At 33.6% G+C, this 17,070-nt stretch overlaps 2 protein-coding genes and 1 pseudogene across 2 annotated transcripts; all 3 read left to right on the top strand.

Annotated features, from left to right (window-relative positions):
- The first annotated feature begins 1,159 nt into the window (after positions 1 to 1,159).
- LOC143617849 (calmodulin-binding transcription activator 4-like) lies at positions 1,160 to 8,986 on the top strand. The gene is made up of 12 exons (XM_077090269.1): positions 1,160 to 1,172; positions 1,415 to 1,543; positions 1,634 to 1,749; positions 1,831 to 1,919; positions 2,292 to 2,337; positions 2,872 to 3,262; positions 3,924 to 4,129; positions 4,659 to 4,743; positions 4,936 to 5,159; positions 6,361 to 7,037; positions 8,008 to 8,572; positions 8,654 to 8,986. The coding sequence occupies exons 1-12, from the start codon at positions 1,160 to 1,162 to the stop codon at positions 8,969 to 8,971; spliced, it is 2,859 nt and encodes a 952-aa protein (XP_076946384.1). The 3' UTR covers positions 8,972 to 8,986.
- Positions 8,987 to 12,909: 3,923 nt separating this feature from the next.
- On the top strand, positions 12,910 to 14,868 carry LOC143617853 (uncharacterized). Its single transcript, XM_077090272.1, has one exon. The coding sequence runs from the start codon at positions 13,003 to 13,005 to the stop codon at positions 14,683 to 14,685; it is 1,683 nt and encodes a 560-aa protein (XP_076946387.1). The 5' UTR covers positions 12,910 to 13,002; the 3' UTR covers positions 14,686 to 14,868.
- Positions 14,869 to 15,699: 831 nt separating this feature from the next.
- Positions 15,700 to 16,849, top strand: LOC143617854 (uncharacterized; annotated as a pseudogene).
- Positions 16,850 to 17,070: the final 221 nt, after the last annotated feature.

Raw genomic sequence — 17,070 nt, 5'->3', positions numbered from 1 at the left:
GGAGTTTTCAGATGAGAAACACCTAGTACTGGTGGTCTTCAGTAGCATTAACTACCTTTAACCTTATATTATTAGTATTTTTTTTATTTTATAGATTAGAAAACACAAAAATGTAAATGAAAATATATAACTGCTTGAATTAAAATTTAAATAAAAACTAACAAATCAATATTAAAAAAATAATAATAAAAACACTACTACAATTCAAATTAAAATCCCCTGCGATATATGGCTTAGATTACTTTCTTACGTTTATCAAAATAACAAGGGTGACCGAATCTAGATTCGAGAGATCTTTCTCGAGGAATTGAAAATCATTTTCGACTTGTCGATGAAAATGCATTTTTTATTTCTTCGTGCATTTGTTTTTTTTTCCTCGATTTTGTTTCTTTTTTAAGCAAGACATGCTCACACAGTTTATGCTCCAAGCTTTAAAAGTGAGTCTGATTCATTGTAGTCGGCGCCACCTTGCTTTGATCTCGTGCTGGGCGGGAGAGGTATCTCCTCCCGTTCATCAAACTCGTTTTAAGTTTATATGAGAACGAGCGTCTGACGCGGCTCGAGACAAAGTTGGTTCGTTCACACAAGATGTTGTTTTGGACTGTTACGATACTCTTGTACAAGCCCCCACGAGTGGTAAAGGTAAAGGTAAAGGTAAAGGTAAAGGTAAAGATAAACGTAAAGATAAAGGTAGGTGATGAATCTATCTAATCTACTTGTTTAATAATAAAAGAAAATAAAATAAAATAGCTTAGGTTTTCCTTTATTAAACTTAAAATTAAATTAAGGTTGTAGTAGTAGTGATAGGAAGTTGAGAAGGAAGTAAGAGTGAGCGTGTTTGCTAAATGATACGTTTGACTGGCTGACTATTATTATTATTATTATTATTATTATTATTATTATTATTATTATTATTATTGTTGTTTTATGAATTGAACTAGAGTCGAGTTGAGTACCCACCCACCCACCTTGGCACTTGTGGTTGCGCCTGCCGTATACATACATACATACATACATACATACCGCTTTCACTTTCAGTCAACTGTCTGTCTGCCTTTACGTAGTCGAATAAATAAATTATATTATATTATATTATATAACCGTATTCCTTCCTTCCTTCCTTGTTGCTGGATGATTGATTGATGCTTACTGTTTCATCATGACGACGTCAGGTCTGTGCTCTACTTCATTTTAATTCACCTTCGTTTACCTATACTCTAATTATGCCGCTATGCTTCTTTTTGTTTAAAGAGTGTTCACTCATATGCTACTTACTTCTTTGTTCTAGTTGGAGTTTTTGGCCGACTGACTGACTGACTTTTATAAACATACCTAACCTCAATTAGATGCTTGTTCAGCTTCAACTTAGCCTAGCCTAACAAATATATATATACACTTATACTTACACTGTCAGGAGGTTACAACACCAAGGATCTAATTCAGGAAGCACAGTTTCGGTGGCTAAGGCCCGGGGAGGTGCTTTTTATACTACACAATTATGAGGAATCACAGCTTAACCATCAGCCCCCTCAAAAGCCACCCAGTCAGTCTCAGTCTCCGTTCAATTATATTATATTATTATTATTACCATTACATTACAAACATGCTCAAATTGCTATTCATTCTCCCACAGGTGGTTCTCTCTTCCTTTTCAACAAGAGGGTTCTCCGTTTTTTCCGTAAAGACGGTCATAGCTGGCGCAGAAAGAAGGATGGAAAGAATGTTGGTGAAGCACATGAACGTTTAAAGGTTGCTCTTCTTTATTCACTTTCCTCAACACAATGAATGTTTTCTATAGTTTTAAATGGACTTTGTTGATTTTTTTGCTAGGTTGGCAATGTCGAAGCTTTAAATTGTTATTATGCACATGGCGAAGATAATCCAAGCTTCCAGAGGCGTTGTTACTGGATGTTAGATTCGTAAGTCACTTCATAGATATTATAGCTCACAAATTAACTGAAACAAAATATTATTATTAGCAGAATTTTTCGTAACAAACTTCACACTCTTAAAGCAACCACATTATATTTTATCACAAACTCTTGCAACAGATGACTTGTTCAACCAGTAACATGCCATCTTTTTACTAATTGTTCGACTTTTATCTTGATGTGGTGGCTGGCATGGCATTAACCAGTGCCACATCAGCAATTTAAAGGTCAAATCAATTAAAATAATGCTTGGCAGTGGAAACTGATAAAACGTGTGATTTTGTGCGGTTTGCTGTTCAAAGTTGTATTTTACTGTCTGTGTAGAGTGTAGACTTATGTTCCCTGATTCTTTGGTGGCAGGGTAATGGAGCATATTGTTCTTGTTCATTACAGAGATATAACCATAGTAAGTTTTATGGACTTATAAAATACATTCACCCTATCCGTATCACTTGTCGCCATATGTATCTTTTCAATGTCTTATAACAAAAATGGAAAATAATTTTCCCTATATGAAAGTGCTGACAGATATCGCCAAGAATTTCCTACTTTGTAGTTTGTATCCAGCTTTTGTGTATTTTTAGCCACTTGATAACCACGTTATTTCAAATATGTAGTTCTTTCCCTGTTGGTTATTTTTTGGCCCCTCCGTCCCAAATTCACTATACACACACAACTCAAGATATGCACATTCAATAGCTGATTTAGTTAGCGCGTTATAGGCTACAATTGACATGGAAAAACACAACATTTCATGACCAGGGTAATTGAGGGTAAAATAGGAACTTTAGTACATTTTTACTACCCGTAGTTGAAAAAAGACAATTATTTGGGACAAGTTGAAATAGAAAATAGGTTTGTGATGGATGGTGTGTTAAAAGAAAAGAATATGGTAAATTTTTGTTTCCAGCTCAGCTTCTATAGCATTCGTATTTTGCAGGGTAAGCATAGTGCGGGACCCATTTCAACTCTGACTTTGGGATCTTCTAATATCATTCAGAGTTCCAACTCCCCATACACTACTCAGTCTACTTTATCAGCATCTGCTAGTGATTTTGATACCAGCATGTCTGGGGGGACCACTTTTATCGAAGTTAGTCAAGATGCTGTCACAACATCAAATGGCTTGAATATAACAGATGCTTCACCTGATCTCCAAGTTAATCAGGCTTTGAAAAGGCTTAAGGAGCAGTTGAGTTTGGATAATATTGAATTTTATAATGACAATGAGGGTCTAAATGGCATAGGGTTAACAATTAATGAACAAAGTTATAGTGGATCTGAGGGGTTGCAATATGGTTCAGATGATTACGTGTCTCTACAATATCCAGGTTTGTTTTTCTTTTGTTTGTCAATACATGCATATATATAATCTTATAATGTATTCATTAATTATCTAGAGCTACATTGTGGATGGCCATGTATTTGGTTTGATCCAGAAACATATCGACATGGGGCACTGGGCGGGTTGGATAACTAGTTAAAACATGTCATAACGGTTGGTCTAGGTTCTCCTGCAAACAATCTTATACATTCTTATACTCTTCATAGATAACGAATGTGTACAAAAACAATACAGTATGATAAGAGCAACTCCAATGTACGCATCAAAAATTTATTAATACCATTTTAGTGTAAAAGATTGGAGTTTGTTTTAACTCCAAGCACTACAAAATTAACTCAATTCTTTGCGCCTTTTTAGGCGTGCCCGCTTATGTTGACACGTAGAAGTGTGTAGAATTGAGAACACACATGAAGAAATGTGAGTTCCAAAAAAAAAAAAACACTTTTAAAGGTCTCAATGACAGTTTATTCTGATATATTTTTAAAAAAATTGACTTTTCACCTTTTACATTGACTATTATATAAATATATGATTTATGTTAATTGATGTGATAAATAGCGTCACACCATATAAGCCTCTCCTCCTGCCCTAGTATTACTGTTTGTTATTACATCATTCTCTTATTTACTGGATGTCAACCAAAATAGTTGTAGATAATGCCCAAGATCAACTAAACACATTGAGCAACCGTACAACTGACTATGAGAGACTACATCAGTACCAGAAGCCACCCGCAGTTGAATTTGCTATACCAAGTCAGCAAGCTTTAATTTGGAATGACATCCTTGAATATGATGGGAATGCAGCATATAATGGCTCAGTAGAGAATTACTTATACCCGTTAGATAATAATGTAAGCTTATATTGAGATTGTTTACTTTGAAAAAGTAATTACTATTTTTCCGCTTCCATTGTTTACTGTTTTTTTTTCGTGTAATATGATATATCGGTGGGATCCTGTAAAAAGCATCCCTAGCTTAGTAAGCATGAAACATGCACCTAGTATTTGAAATTTTTGCCACTTGTTCGCTAATCTGAAAAAAAGGGCCGCTTTGGTAAAGATGGTTTTTACGCTTTCTGTGTTAAACAAGCTTCTTATTTGATTATATCTGATATGCATGTTACATGTGTGCATGGGGAATTATATATTTTTGGATTACATATATAAGCTCGTTTTGGTCACGAGCCTATCGAGCTCTAAGTTTGAAGCTTGGGCTCGAGTTATTTTATTACATGAGCTCATTTGGCTTGAGCTCCAGTCAGGCTCTTAACGAGCCGAGCCTGAGTAGCTCAGCTCACTTACACGACTACTATTATCCATGCTCCTTATTTTTACATTACTTACTCCTCTTAATAGAGTATGTCTCGCTGTATTTCAACAGGAAGTGCTTTTACTTCAACCAGAAAGAGATACATTGGAATATCAAGGGAAGCACCATTCTGGAGATGCTGGTACAAGTAATGACTGTAAGTCTACTGCTTTTTTAAGCAAAATATAGTATAAAACGATAAATTGATGTAAAACTAGAGGTTGCAAAATGCTCGTGTCCTACCACAATCATTTATATTTTATTCATTCTAGTAATCAGCATGTTAAATATGATCTTAGAACTAAATTGTTAAAATCTTGGGCTAATTCTTTTAGTATTGTATTTTCAGCATCCATATTGTTATCTCAAGAATTTGAAGATTCAACATTTCCTGCTTATACCCATCAAAATGATATGTTCCAAAGTGATGCAGACTTATACTCCACATTGTTTGATCCAGGTCAAATTGGAACACCACTCGCATCAAATTCAAGTTTAACCATTGCACGAGAGCAGAAATTTAGTATTCGTGAAATATCCCCTCAGTGGGGCTATGCAACTGAGTCAACAAAGGTAAACCTATTAACGTTATAAGGAAATCTTCACATGTTAATAATGATTCCTTTATAATGATTGCGCATCACTTATAAATATCCTTGTTATATTTTTTAGCACTCTCTTTGTTAATGCCATAGAAGAGTTGGTTCTATAGTATACTCATTAACTGCATACCCCTTCCGTCTCAAAATAATTGTCCACAAACAAAAAAACAATAACTTAAGATATGTACATTTAATACAATTATTAAGTGACCACCAATTTTACCCCTGATGCATTTAAGGTACCGATTAAGGGGGTTTTGGGGACAGCAATGGGAAAAAGCGTTCGCGTGAAGCAATTCTCAAATCTCAGCATGCTTTTCCAAAATCACATTTTCTTTCATAACCACATTTTCCAGATACTTTCCCCCAAACACCATTTCTGAGTATTTGCATTTTGTAAATGACATAGCTAATCTTCCCCAAACACTTACCAAATTTGTTGATAAAAGTTGCTATGGGTAGAATGGGGGAATCAGTATCCATTTCAAAAGGGGACAAATTAGGAAAAAAAAAAGTTGACGATAATTTTGGGAAGGAGGGAGTAATACATTCTCATAGCTGGTTAAATTTAGAAGTAATCACTGAAATAGATACTTGCTTGGCATGGTAGCCAAAAAGTCATAACTATATTATATGTCTTTATTTGGAGAACTGGTTTGGTAAATTGGTATACGTGCTGCATTGCTTTTGGATATTTATGCTTGCTTAAGGTATATATCATTAATACTTTTAGAGGTTGCGTTGGGTATGGTTCAAGTTAAATGATTCATTTCTCATAGAATATGTTAACTATGATTAAAACAGCAATATTGTTACAATACTAAGCTAATTCTTTAAGTAAAAAATTTAGGAGGTTATATGCATTAAAAGATATACGTTGTGCGACTTTCAGCCTGTTTGACACTTTGCTTTGAGCCATTCTCCTTTTAGATAAATTTTATATGACCTTTTTGAGATAAAAAGACGATCCAAATTGACCTATTCACAAGTAAATGGGTCAAATTTGCTGCCTCTTATATTCTGCATTATCCATCTCTTTCTCCTCACTCACCAGATTACCCTGTTTCCTTGTAGCCTTTCCCTGCTAACAATTAGAACTTTCAGCGCAGAAAAGGAATGAAAATTATATTTCTTAAATATTTGTAATTATTTTGTATATTCCTTTTTTGCAGGTACTCATAATTGGGACATTTACATGTGATCCATCAAATAGTGAATGGATTTGTATGTTTGGTGACACTGAAGTCCCTGTGGAGATTATTCAAGAGGGGGTAATCTGCTGCTATGCCCCACCCCATCCATCTGAAAAGGTTACTATTTGTATTACATCCGGCAATCGAGAGGCTTGTAGCGAAGTCAGGGAGTTTGAGTATCATGAAAAACTAAACATGCTGATGCAATCTAAGTTAGCAGAAAACGAACCAAACAGGAGCTCAGAAGAATTACGGCTGCTTGTTGAATTTGTGCAGTTGCTGTTATCTGATAAAACTGGGCAAAATGTTAAAGGTACTGGATCTGAAATTCTAGAAAGCTCAATGGCTGGGGAAGATTCTTGGGCTGAAATCATTGAGACTGTATCAAATGGAAGCATGGAATCTTGGAAAGCAATAGATTGGCTTCTAGAACAAGTTTTTAAAGACAAGTTGCAAACATGGGTTTGGTTTAAAAGACGACGGCAGGATAAGGAGACCCTTCCTGTTTTGTCCAAAAGAGAACAAGGGATAATACACCTGGTTTCCGGATTGGGCTTTGTTTGGGCATTGGCACCTATACTTAAAGCTGGAGTTGGTATAAATTTCCGTGATGTTAATGGCTGGACTGCTCTTCATTGGGCTGCACGATTTGGAAGGTAATCTTTCAATCTAATTATCTATGTGTAATGTATTGGAGCTACCAAATCTGGTAATATGCCTAATGACAAAAATACCCTTGTATCAAGTTATCGATAAGCAATACTAGTGTGTTTTTGTCAGTAAACGGAACTGAAAACATACTTGGGCGGCTTTTCAACATAGAGGTGGCCTTTAGTGAAAAGATTTAATACTTAGGATACATTATCCATTGCATTTATATTTTATGGCACAAATACACAACTTTGCATGATGGTTAAATGCTGAGTAACTAAACATTTAACCCATTACATTATCCATTGCATTTATATTTTTTGGCACAAAATACACAATTTCTATTTCATCATGAATGAATTACTCATACGACTTTGTCACTAATGTTGATACTTTTCACTTCTGCCCTGTTTAGTCAGTGTACTGTTCTTTGTATATTTGACTCGTTAAAAGATGCCTATTGGATCTATATAAGGACTTTGTGCCTTTTGGGCCGTTATGCGGATGTGTTGTAAAAGTTTTTGTCTGGTTTCGACATCATTAAAATACCCTAGGATGGCCCAGAAAGGACAAAAGCCATCTTTCAGTGACTCTAGTGCACAAAGAATAAGAAATGGGATAGAACTGATGGGGTCATTATATGGATTTTGGTTTTTATGCAAAATGAAAATACTTCTTGGTCTACTTAAATCATCAGACTCCATTGTGTCATATAAGGACATAACATATAATCATGAGTTCGCTCTGTTAGTGCCATGCACATATAATCATGAGTCTTCTATTAGTATGAAAATTATATTTCTTTGATAATAATGCAGTCCTATGCTTAAAAGCATGCAGGTTTTGTTGATCCAAAATATAATTTTTAAGAATAATTGGTTATTTCAATAACAATCTAATCTTATTGAATATAATGATTTAACCAGTTTGACAAACATAGCACACTGTTGATAAGTAAATGGCTCTCTGTAACAGAGAAAAAATGTTAGCTGAACTCCTAGCTTGTGGTGCATATGCTGGAGCTGTTACGGATCCCTGTCAACAGGATCCAAATGGAAAAACGGCAGCATCTATAGCTGCCACACATGGACACAACGGTCTTGCAGGCTATCTTGCTGAGGTGGAACTAACCACTCATCTTTCATCCCTTACACTGAAGGAAAGTGAACTGTCTAAATGTTCTGCTGATAAGGAAGCGGAAAGAACAGTAAACAGCATCTCAAACCCTAATCTTGTAAATGAAGATAAATCGCTTTTGAAGGATGCCATAGCTGCTGTCAGGAATGCAGCTCAAGCTGCTTCACATATACAAGCTGCTTTCAGGGCACATTCTTTTGAAAAGAGAAAACAGCTGGAAGCAGCTGCTATAGACGAGTATGGTATTTCTGAAAGTGACATTGAGGGGCTTTCAGCAGCAACCAAGGCTATTTTTGGGAATGCACGTGATCATAACGCAGCTTTGTACATCCAGAAAAAGTATAGAGGTTGGAAAGGGCGTAAGGATTTGCTTTCGTTTCGCAAGAAAGTAATCAAGATACAGGTACGTTATCAGTCATCTCTCTCGCTTTCTCCTTAAAAGCACATATAGAAAAGAAAGTAAGTAATTTGTTGTTATTGGCAGGCTCATGTAAGAGGCCATCAGGCAAGGAAAAACTATGAAATAATATGTTGGGCGGTTAGCATCGTGGAGAAAGTGGTCTTAAGGTGGCACAGGAAGGGAGTTGGTCTAAGAGGATTCCACTTGGATTCTATTGATGAGGGTGAAGATTTTGTCAAGTTATACAGGAAGCAAAAAGTGGATGTTGCCCTCAGTGAAGCTGTCTCAAGGGTAGTCTCTATGGTCAACTCAACACCCGCAAGACGACAATACCACCGCATGCTTCAAAAATATCAGCAAGCCAAGGTTAGTATAGAACAGAATCAGCATGTTGTGGTTTGATTATCAATCTGAAAAGTGGGAATGCTATGTTTTGCAGGCGGAACGAAGTGGTTTGACATCTCAACTTGACATGGCGTACATGGTATTGGAGGAGGTTCAAGATGTATAAACGCTAGCTCATAAACTAGAAGTTAGCTTGTTATCTGTGTGTGTATATATAGTTGAAACACGTGGAAGTGGTATCGAGTTTGGATGTAAGATTTTAAGTAAATGCTTAGAAACGTGCAATGGCAATACTACGCTTTTGCGCGTTACATGTTGAAGTATGCAATATCAAATTTAGCGTTGCAAAATGCTTTTTAAAATCTTTTATTTCGAGTTTACTTGCTATCCCATTGGGTTAACAAAATATGTATTCGTTTTGTTTGTACATGTACTATTTGTTTGAACCTAAAACATAAGATTATCATTTTGAATATTATTATTATAGTCTTTGTTAATAGTTATTGTTACATATTATAACAATTAGCTTTTTAACATTTTGTATATGATGTTCTGACTAAAGAATGAATCATGCCCATATCAACAAAAACAATTTAATTTTGACATTTCAATAAGGTTATTCGAAACCTCTACCACAATTTAAGGTTTACTCATAAGTGATGAATCATGAATTATTAACTTTTAATAATGACTTAAAAATAATTTAAAACGTACTTTATTTAAAAATAAATAAATAAAACTCTTTTTACCGAAGGTGGTAGAATGATAAGTATTTTAAAAAACATTTCTATGAAAATATTTTGCTTTTAATATAGAAAACAAAAAAACTTATATTGATAATAATATAAAAAAATATATAAATTAATATTTGATGATAATAAGAAGTAGGCGTTTTGTTTTTCTTGACGTAAATACAGTGCAATCTTTTTATTTAATGTGAAAACCACTGGTTTTATATACAGATTTATATTATAATACATGATATAAGATTATATGATATGATATTACAGTTGGGCACGAAAGTTAGAAAAGTAACCATGGTTAGGTTAAGATGGGTAGGAGTGTTGAATGAACATTTTATTCAGTATATGAATGAACAAATTAATATAAAAAAATTAGTATATTAATAAAGCTATTTTAAACCTTTGCAGTTAAATTTTACGCATTAAGTGATGAATAATGAATTATTAACTCTTAATATATGGCATAAAAATAATTTAAAACGTACCTTTTTAGAAATAAATAAATAAAACTATTTTTACCAACAATAGTAGAATGATAAATATTTAAAAATATATATTTTTCTTTATTAGTATAGAAACCAAGAAAAAAACTAAATATTGTATTAAATACTGCAGAAAAATTATATTAATGATAATATAAAAAATATATAAATTAAATATTTGATGATAATAAGTAGTTGTGTTGTTTTTTCTTGACGTAAATACAGTGTAATCTTTTTATTTAATGTGAAAACCACTAGTTTTATATACATATTTATATTATAATACATGATATAAGATTATATGATATGATATGATATTACAGTTGGGCACGAGAGTTAAGAAAAGTAACCATGGTTAGGTTTTGACTTTTGATTGGGTAGGAGTATTGAATGGTATATGAATGAACAAATTAATATAAAAAAAAATTAATATCTCAATAAAGCTATTTTAAATCTTTGCAACTAAATTTTATGCATCTAAGTGATGAATCATGAATTATTAACTCTTAATATATGGCATAAAAATAATTCAAAATGTACTTTATTAAAAAATAAATAAATAAAACTATTTTTACCAACAATAGTAAAATGAAAAACATTAAAAAAATAAATATATTTATTTATTGATATAGAAAACAAAAAAAAAAACTAAATATTGTATTAAATACTTTAGAAAAATCATATTAATGATAATATAAAAAAAATACATAAATGAAATGTTTGACGATAATAAGAAGCAGATGGGTTGTTTTTCTTGATGTAAATACAGTGTAATCTTTTTATTTAATGTGAAAACCACTGATTTTATATACAGATTTATATTACAATGCATGGTATAAGATTATATGATATGATATGAAATTATAGTTGGGCACGAGAGTTAAAATAGTAGTCATGGTTAGGTTAAGATGAGTAGGAGTCTTGAATGGACATTTTATTTAGTATATAAATGAACAAATTAATATAAAAAAAAATTAATATCTTAATAAAGCTATTCTAAACCTTGCAGTTAAATTTGACGTATCAAATGAATCATGAATTATTAACTCTTAATATATGACATATAAATAATTTAAACCGTACTTTATTAAAATATAAATAAATAAAACTATTTTCACCAACAATAGTAGAATGATAAATATTAAAAAATAAACATTTTTACAAATATATTTCTTTATTAATATAGAAAATAAAAAAAAGTAAATATTGTATTAAATATTTTAGAAAAGTTATATTAATGATAATATAAAAAAAACATATAAATGAAATGTTTGATGATAATAAGTAGATGGGTTATTTTTTCTTGACATTGTAATCTTTTTATTTAATGTGAAAACTACCGGTGTTCTATAGAGATTTATATTATAAGAATAAATGAGATAATATGACATGATATTACGGTTAGGTTAGAAAAGTAAGCATGGTTAAGTTAAGATGTGGCTAGGGTTTAAAGTTGAGATTTGGGTGAGAAAAGGAGGACTAAAACTCAAAATAAAAGTGGTATAAATAGTAGAGGCTCGATAGAGCAAGACAGAGGAAGGTGAAGCCGTACTGGTCCTAATTCAATTTCAAATTCACCGCCATTGCCATTGCCATTGCTGTTGGTACGTACCTTAATTTCGATCACTTATACGATCTGATTGATTCATCATCATCACCGCAATTTCATTTCATTTCAACTTCGTGCTCCTAACTGTACCCAGCTAGCTACTTTGTTTCATCTCGACTCGATTTGATTTTTATTATCGATTTACGATTATCGAAGTCAAGCTGCTGCAGTTTCCACTAATAATTAATTAACTACTCATTCATCTATCTGATATTTGATTTAATTAATAAAATAAGCAGCAGCCAATTCTAAACACCGCTAGCTAGGGTAAACATGTATGTATGTATGTATGTATGTATGTATGTTTGTCACTTTTTTATTTATTTGATGTTTATGCTTAGGGCTTCCTTCAATTCTCAACTCACACACTCATTATCTTATACAAATTATTTTTATTTTTTTTATTATTATTAATAATAAATTATTATTATTATTATTATTATTGTTGTTGTTGTTGTTGTTCTTATGATTATTATTATTATTATTATTATTATTATTATTATTATTATTATTATTAGATCTGAAGCTTAAACTGTTATCCGCAAACCGAAGCCATAGATTTCAAACGACTTTTATGTTTATGGCTTCTTATAACCTAAGGAACTAGTTTGCTTTACAATTAACCACTAGACTACTCTTCAACAAATTTAGTAATCAGCATAACGGCCCTATGATTAGCTTTTCGGTATATTTCCAAACAAACAATGTCAATGCAATCTTTCAATTTTTTTTGTTTTACTAGGTTCAACTCTATTTCTCTAGATTTGTTTTCAAGTAAGTGATTGTGGCATCTTAAGCTATGATTTATATGTTTTTTTCTTCTAGACGGCCTCCTCGTGAGTGTGGCATATTAAAATATGATTTACGTTTAAATTCTAGGTGATTCGCTCTAACATGAATGACCAGTTTTATATGAATTTTATATCCGTTGGCATAAACAGATAGGATAGGGTTGTCAGAATTTTAGTGAAATCATAAATGTTATCGTTGATCATGATCTTTCATTTGTTCTACTTTCTATCTTTAGGATAAATTTTTGCGGTTCCTGGATCTTCGGTGTGATCCCTTATTAGGCCACTTTTGGTTATTCTATCGCTATGTTTTTGCACGTGCTGCTCTTTAAGTTAGTCTGCATGTTCAGCTAATCTCTATTCCAAACTAACCAGTCAACTATTTATTTTGAATTAGGGTAAACAGTTTATGATCAGAAATTATTTGATGTGGTAACATTACAAGTCAAGAGTTGAAGCAATAATGGAATGCAATAGAGACGAAGCCAAGAGGGCGCAAGAAATTGCTGAGGAAAAATTTTCTAGAAAAGACGTAACGGGTGCAAAGAAATTTGCATTGAAGGCCCAAAGTCTGTACCCTGGTCTTGATGGCATCTCACAGTTTATAGCAGTTTTGGACGTTTATGTTGCTGCTGAAAACAAAATAAACGGAGAAATGGATCTTTATGGGATACTTGGTTTGAGCCCATTAGCAGATGATGACACCATGAAGAGACATTACAAAAAATTAGCTTTGTCTCTCCATCCTGATAAGAACAAATCTATAGGGGCAGACGGGGCGTTTCAATTTATTTCTCAAGCGATGGCTATATTGTCCGATAAAGAAAAAAGATCCATTTATGACCTTAAGAGGAGGGTCCCTAAGCCAAACGGGGGTTTCCAAGCAACCAAACCTCCAACTCACAACGGTTTTCACAATCTTACAAAGAGTAAGGTTACAAGTGCAAAAGCAAAGAATCCTCCAAAGGATGCCACTGCTAAAACAGAAACAGGTCCTACTAAAATGGAAACGGCCCCCACTGAAAAAGGTCCTGTCGGTGTTCGTTTATCAATTAATGCGCCTAAAACGTTTTGGACCGTTTGCAAAAGATGCAAGTTGCAGCATGAATATATGAGAGAGTATTTGAACGCAAATCTTTTATGCCCAACTTGCCATGGTCCGTTTCATGCAGCTGAGACGGCCCCACCAAACAAATGCGTTTCATCAAAAGCGAGTAAGATCACAGGTCATGGTACGAGCACCCAGCGTGGCCCAATACCAAAAACGAACGGGGGTACAAAGAAAAGGGACAGAGAAGAAGTTCACAAAGGAGAAGAGGCTTCCAGACGAAAGATTCCTAAATCGTCAAAGCATGATGATAACAAGAGGGGCTCAACTGAGTTAAGTATCAAGAATCAACTAGTAAAGATAGCCACAACGGAAATCAAAAAGAAGTTAAATGAATGGAGCTCAGAAGCTGCCAAAGATGCTGAGTTGGCGAACGGAAGCGAATCGGTTGTGATGGATGTAGCGGATCCTGAGTTTCATGATTTTGATTCTAGCAGAAGTGAAGATTGCTTTAAAGAAGGGCAGGTATGGGCTGTTTATGATGATCATGATGGAATGCCTCGATTATATGCCATCATTAACAAAGTCATGTCTCTGAACCCGTTTAAGATGTACGTGTGTTGGTTAAATCCAAAACCTGACAACAACCGCATGAGAGCCTTTGGGGAGTTCAAACCAGGAAAACACGAAATTGTTTCCGCCCCAAATTATTTTTCGCACAAAGCTAATTTTACAAAACTAACAAGCGGGAACATTCGTGTTTTTCCTAGGAAAGGTGGTGTGTGCGTTCTATATGGGAATGATGAAACTTATGAAATTGTTGAGGTTGATGCTTATGATGAAGAAACAGGGACTGTGGTGACTCCACTTGTTAAGGTTTCCGGTTTTAAGTCTGTGTTTCATCGGCATCTAGATCCAAATGAAACAAGGGTGATCTTGGAAAAGGAAATTTCTCATGAAGTACCGTCGTGCTTGCTTACCGGTCAAGAAAATGCAAGGGCTCCAAAGGGGTGTCTTGAGCTGGATCCTGCAGCCGTTCCTCCCGAGTTTCTTCAAGTGAAAGGAAACCGCAAGGCTGAAGACGGTGGTGTTATTTAGGAAGGGGGCCCCGAGTGCTGATGGTGTTTCTCCCGGTTGGGGTGCAAATTTCCGGAACTTGGAGTTTGTTTGTTGGTTGTTTTTAAGTGTTGGTACCATTTAGTATGCATCATGCAACAAATGCTGATCTCCTTTTTGATAGGTGGTGGGATATTTTTACTTTATATGAAACAGATCTTGTAGGATGTTGATTGGGGGGGGGGGGGGGGTGTTTGCTTTTGTTTTGTTTTGGTACTAAATGTTGTTTTATGCATCTATATTATATTATATACTTGCTTTATTTATTAGAACTGTATGTGTTGTTTTGGTTTTTTACAGGACAAAAACATAGTCAAATGCTTTGAAATTGACAAAATGTTCTAGTTTTGTATGTATATGACTATTTTGTCTTTAGGTAATAGTATGTCCTTTTAGCAGGGTTTAGTGTTACATAGCTAGATGACTTATAGAAGTAGTTTGGTTTACATAGATAAGTTTTAACAAATATAAAACAAATAAGCTCATTACACAAATTATTAAGCCTGTCTTAATTCTTATACAATTATAACCTAGCGTGCTAGTGGTAACTTGAAAGCCATTGAAGAATTATCATGAATCGAGTAGTCAATACTCAATAGTGTTGTCCCGAAGACCCATGCTGTCGACGCCAAGCGCCTGTCGGAGCACTGCACAGTCCACTACCCACCGTCTGATTCTACTACTCACCGTTTCGTCATATTCTACACCGTTAACAGCTTCATTTTCAAATCCTTAAGTTAGGTAGGTTTTTGAACTTTTACTCTAAAGTGAACATTATTAGTTGATTACTGGTAGATTAATTATCATATTATAGATTATTATTAATGGATAAGATTATTTGATTTGTTGTTACGTTGTTGATTTTTAGTGGTTATGTGCTTAAATGCTTGATTATTAAAATTTGTTAGTTTAGTTAACATTATTAGATAACGGGGTAGAGTGGCTTAACAACCTTATGCTTTCCATGTAACTTTTGTTTTCTTTTGATTAGCAAAGATGCATTATAATCACAAGGTATTGGTTAGAAAAAAACTAGCCAAGCAACCAACAAACAAGATTACATGAAAAGAAAAATCTACTCGGTCCATGATATTTTGGTTTTTCTATTTCTAGTAACAATCCAAAGAAACAAGATATGGAAATAGTGTCAAAGATTTTTGTATTGTCCTCCGGGTTAGGCTTTTCTAACCGGGAGATGTGTTACTTTAAGTTGGCTTTTAAAAGAAAAAAAAATTAGCTTCATCTTCTAATTAAGACGTTTGAATATATTAAAAACCACCCATAGATAGCAATTGTAGAATATTATATTTCTAATTACTATGTACGTGGGTTTAAAAATTTAATTCAACTTCTTCCTTTTCAGTTTTTCTCAATATAGAAACAAATAACCACAATATCTATAATTGTAAAAAACCATGATTAATACATGTGTTGATTTATTTTTAATATATATAGTATTAGTGTAACACCTTGATCTAAAACAATAAAGATGTACCAGTGCAAAAGGAAAGTGAACATTATATATACATATTAATAATGATCGAAAAGGTTAAGAGCTTAAAAGAGAAAAAATCATAGTACAAGTACAAGTGTCTCCACATCATAAGACTTGACACATCACCCTTCCACTAATTATGTTTGGACATGGCATCAGATGACATCTTCCTGACCAATCAATCAAAAATCTAGCTTCCTGAAGGCTTCTTTCTGCTATATATACATAAACATTCATGGTATTATAGATGCATGGTATGATCAGTTGAAAACTATCATGGTATTAATTACATGTTAAATTATTTAATTATGATGATATAGTAGCATTTGATAATTAAATGCCGGTTGGGTTTGTTTTGTAGACGACATCAAGGCGTGTTGCGGATAGGAAGGTAGACAAAGAACGTACTCAGGCGGGGATCTGTGCCGAGAAAGAGCAAGAGCAGCTATCCTGTTGGAACCCAGTTCTGCTCGGCTTTTTTGTGTTTGTGGTCATTGGATCATGTAAGTGTTATTGTTATTAACAATATGTTTGATTTCTTGTAGTTTGCATGGATACATGAATAATTGTATTTGTTGTGTTGTGTTGTGTTGTTCAGCTCTGTTTCAAATAATCAGGACAGCTAAAAGTGGAGGCATGGGCATGGCATGACCTTATTTAAGTGTGTAAAATCTTTTACAATAAAAAAATTCACTTCTGTATGAAGTGATCATATGGTTTGAATAAAAGCTTCTATTGTATTGTATTTGTTCTTCCAAAACTAAATAAACTAGTCATATGCAAGTGTTGATGAAAACAATAAATAATAAACAAACTTACTTCAAAACTACGTATGTTCAAATGGCATTAAATTAATTAATTGCTTCCTTGGG

The sequence above is a fragment of the Bidens hawaiensis genome, unplaced genomic scaffold, assembly GCF_021521415.1.
Source record: "Bidens hawaiensis isolate Kalapana, Puna unplaced genomic scaffold, B.hawaiensis_p1.1 tig00059344_1, whole genome shotgun sequence".
Lineage (NCBI taxonomy): Eukaryota > Viridiplantae > Streptophyta > Magnoliopsida > Asterales > Asteraceae > Bidens > Bidens hawaiensis.
This window is presented reverse-complemented; position numbering and strand designations above follow the sequence as displayed.

What these genes read in the sequence shown, in the direction of transcription:
- LOC143617849 (XM_077090269.1), top strand. An exon ending in TGTTACTGGATGTTAGATTC is followed by an intron (nt 1,920 to 2,291) that starts GTAAGTCACTTC and finishes CTTTGGTGGCAG; the next exon opens with GGTAATGGAGCATATTGTTC. An exon ending in CGTGTCTCTACAATATCCAG is followed by an intron (nt 3,263 to 3,923) that starts GTTTGTTTTTCT and finishes CAACCAAAATAG; the next exon opens with TTGTAGATAATGCCCAAGAT.
- LOC143617853 (XM_077090272.1), top strand. Translation starts at nt 13,003, where the DNA reads ATGGAATGCAATAGAGACGAAGCCAAGAGGGCGCAAGAAATTGCTGAG.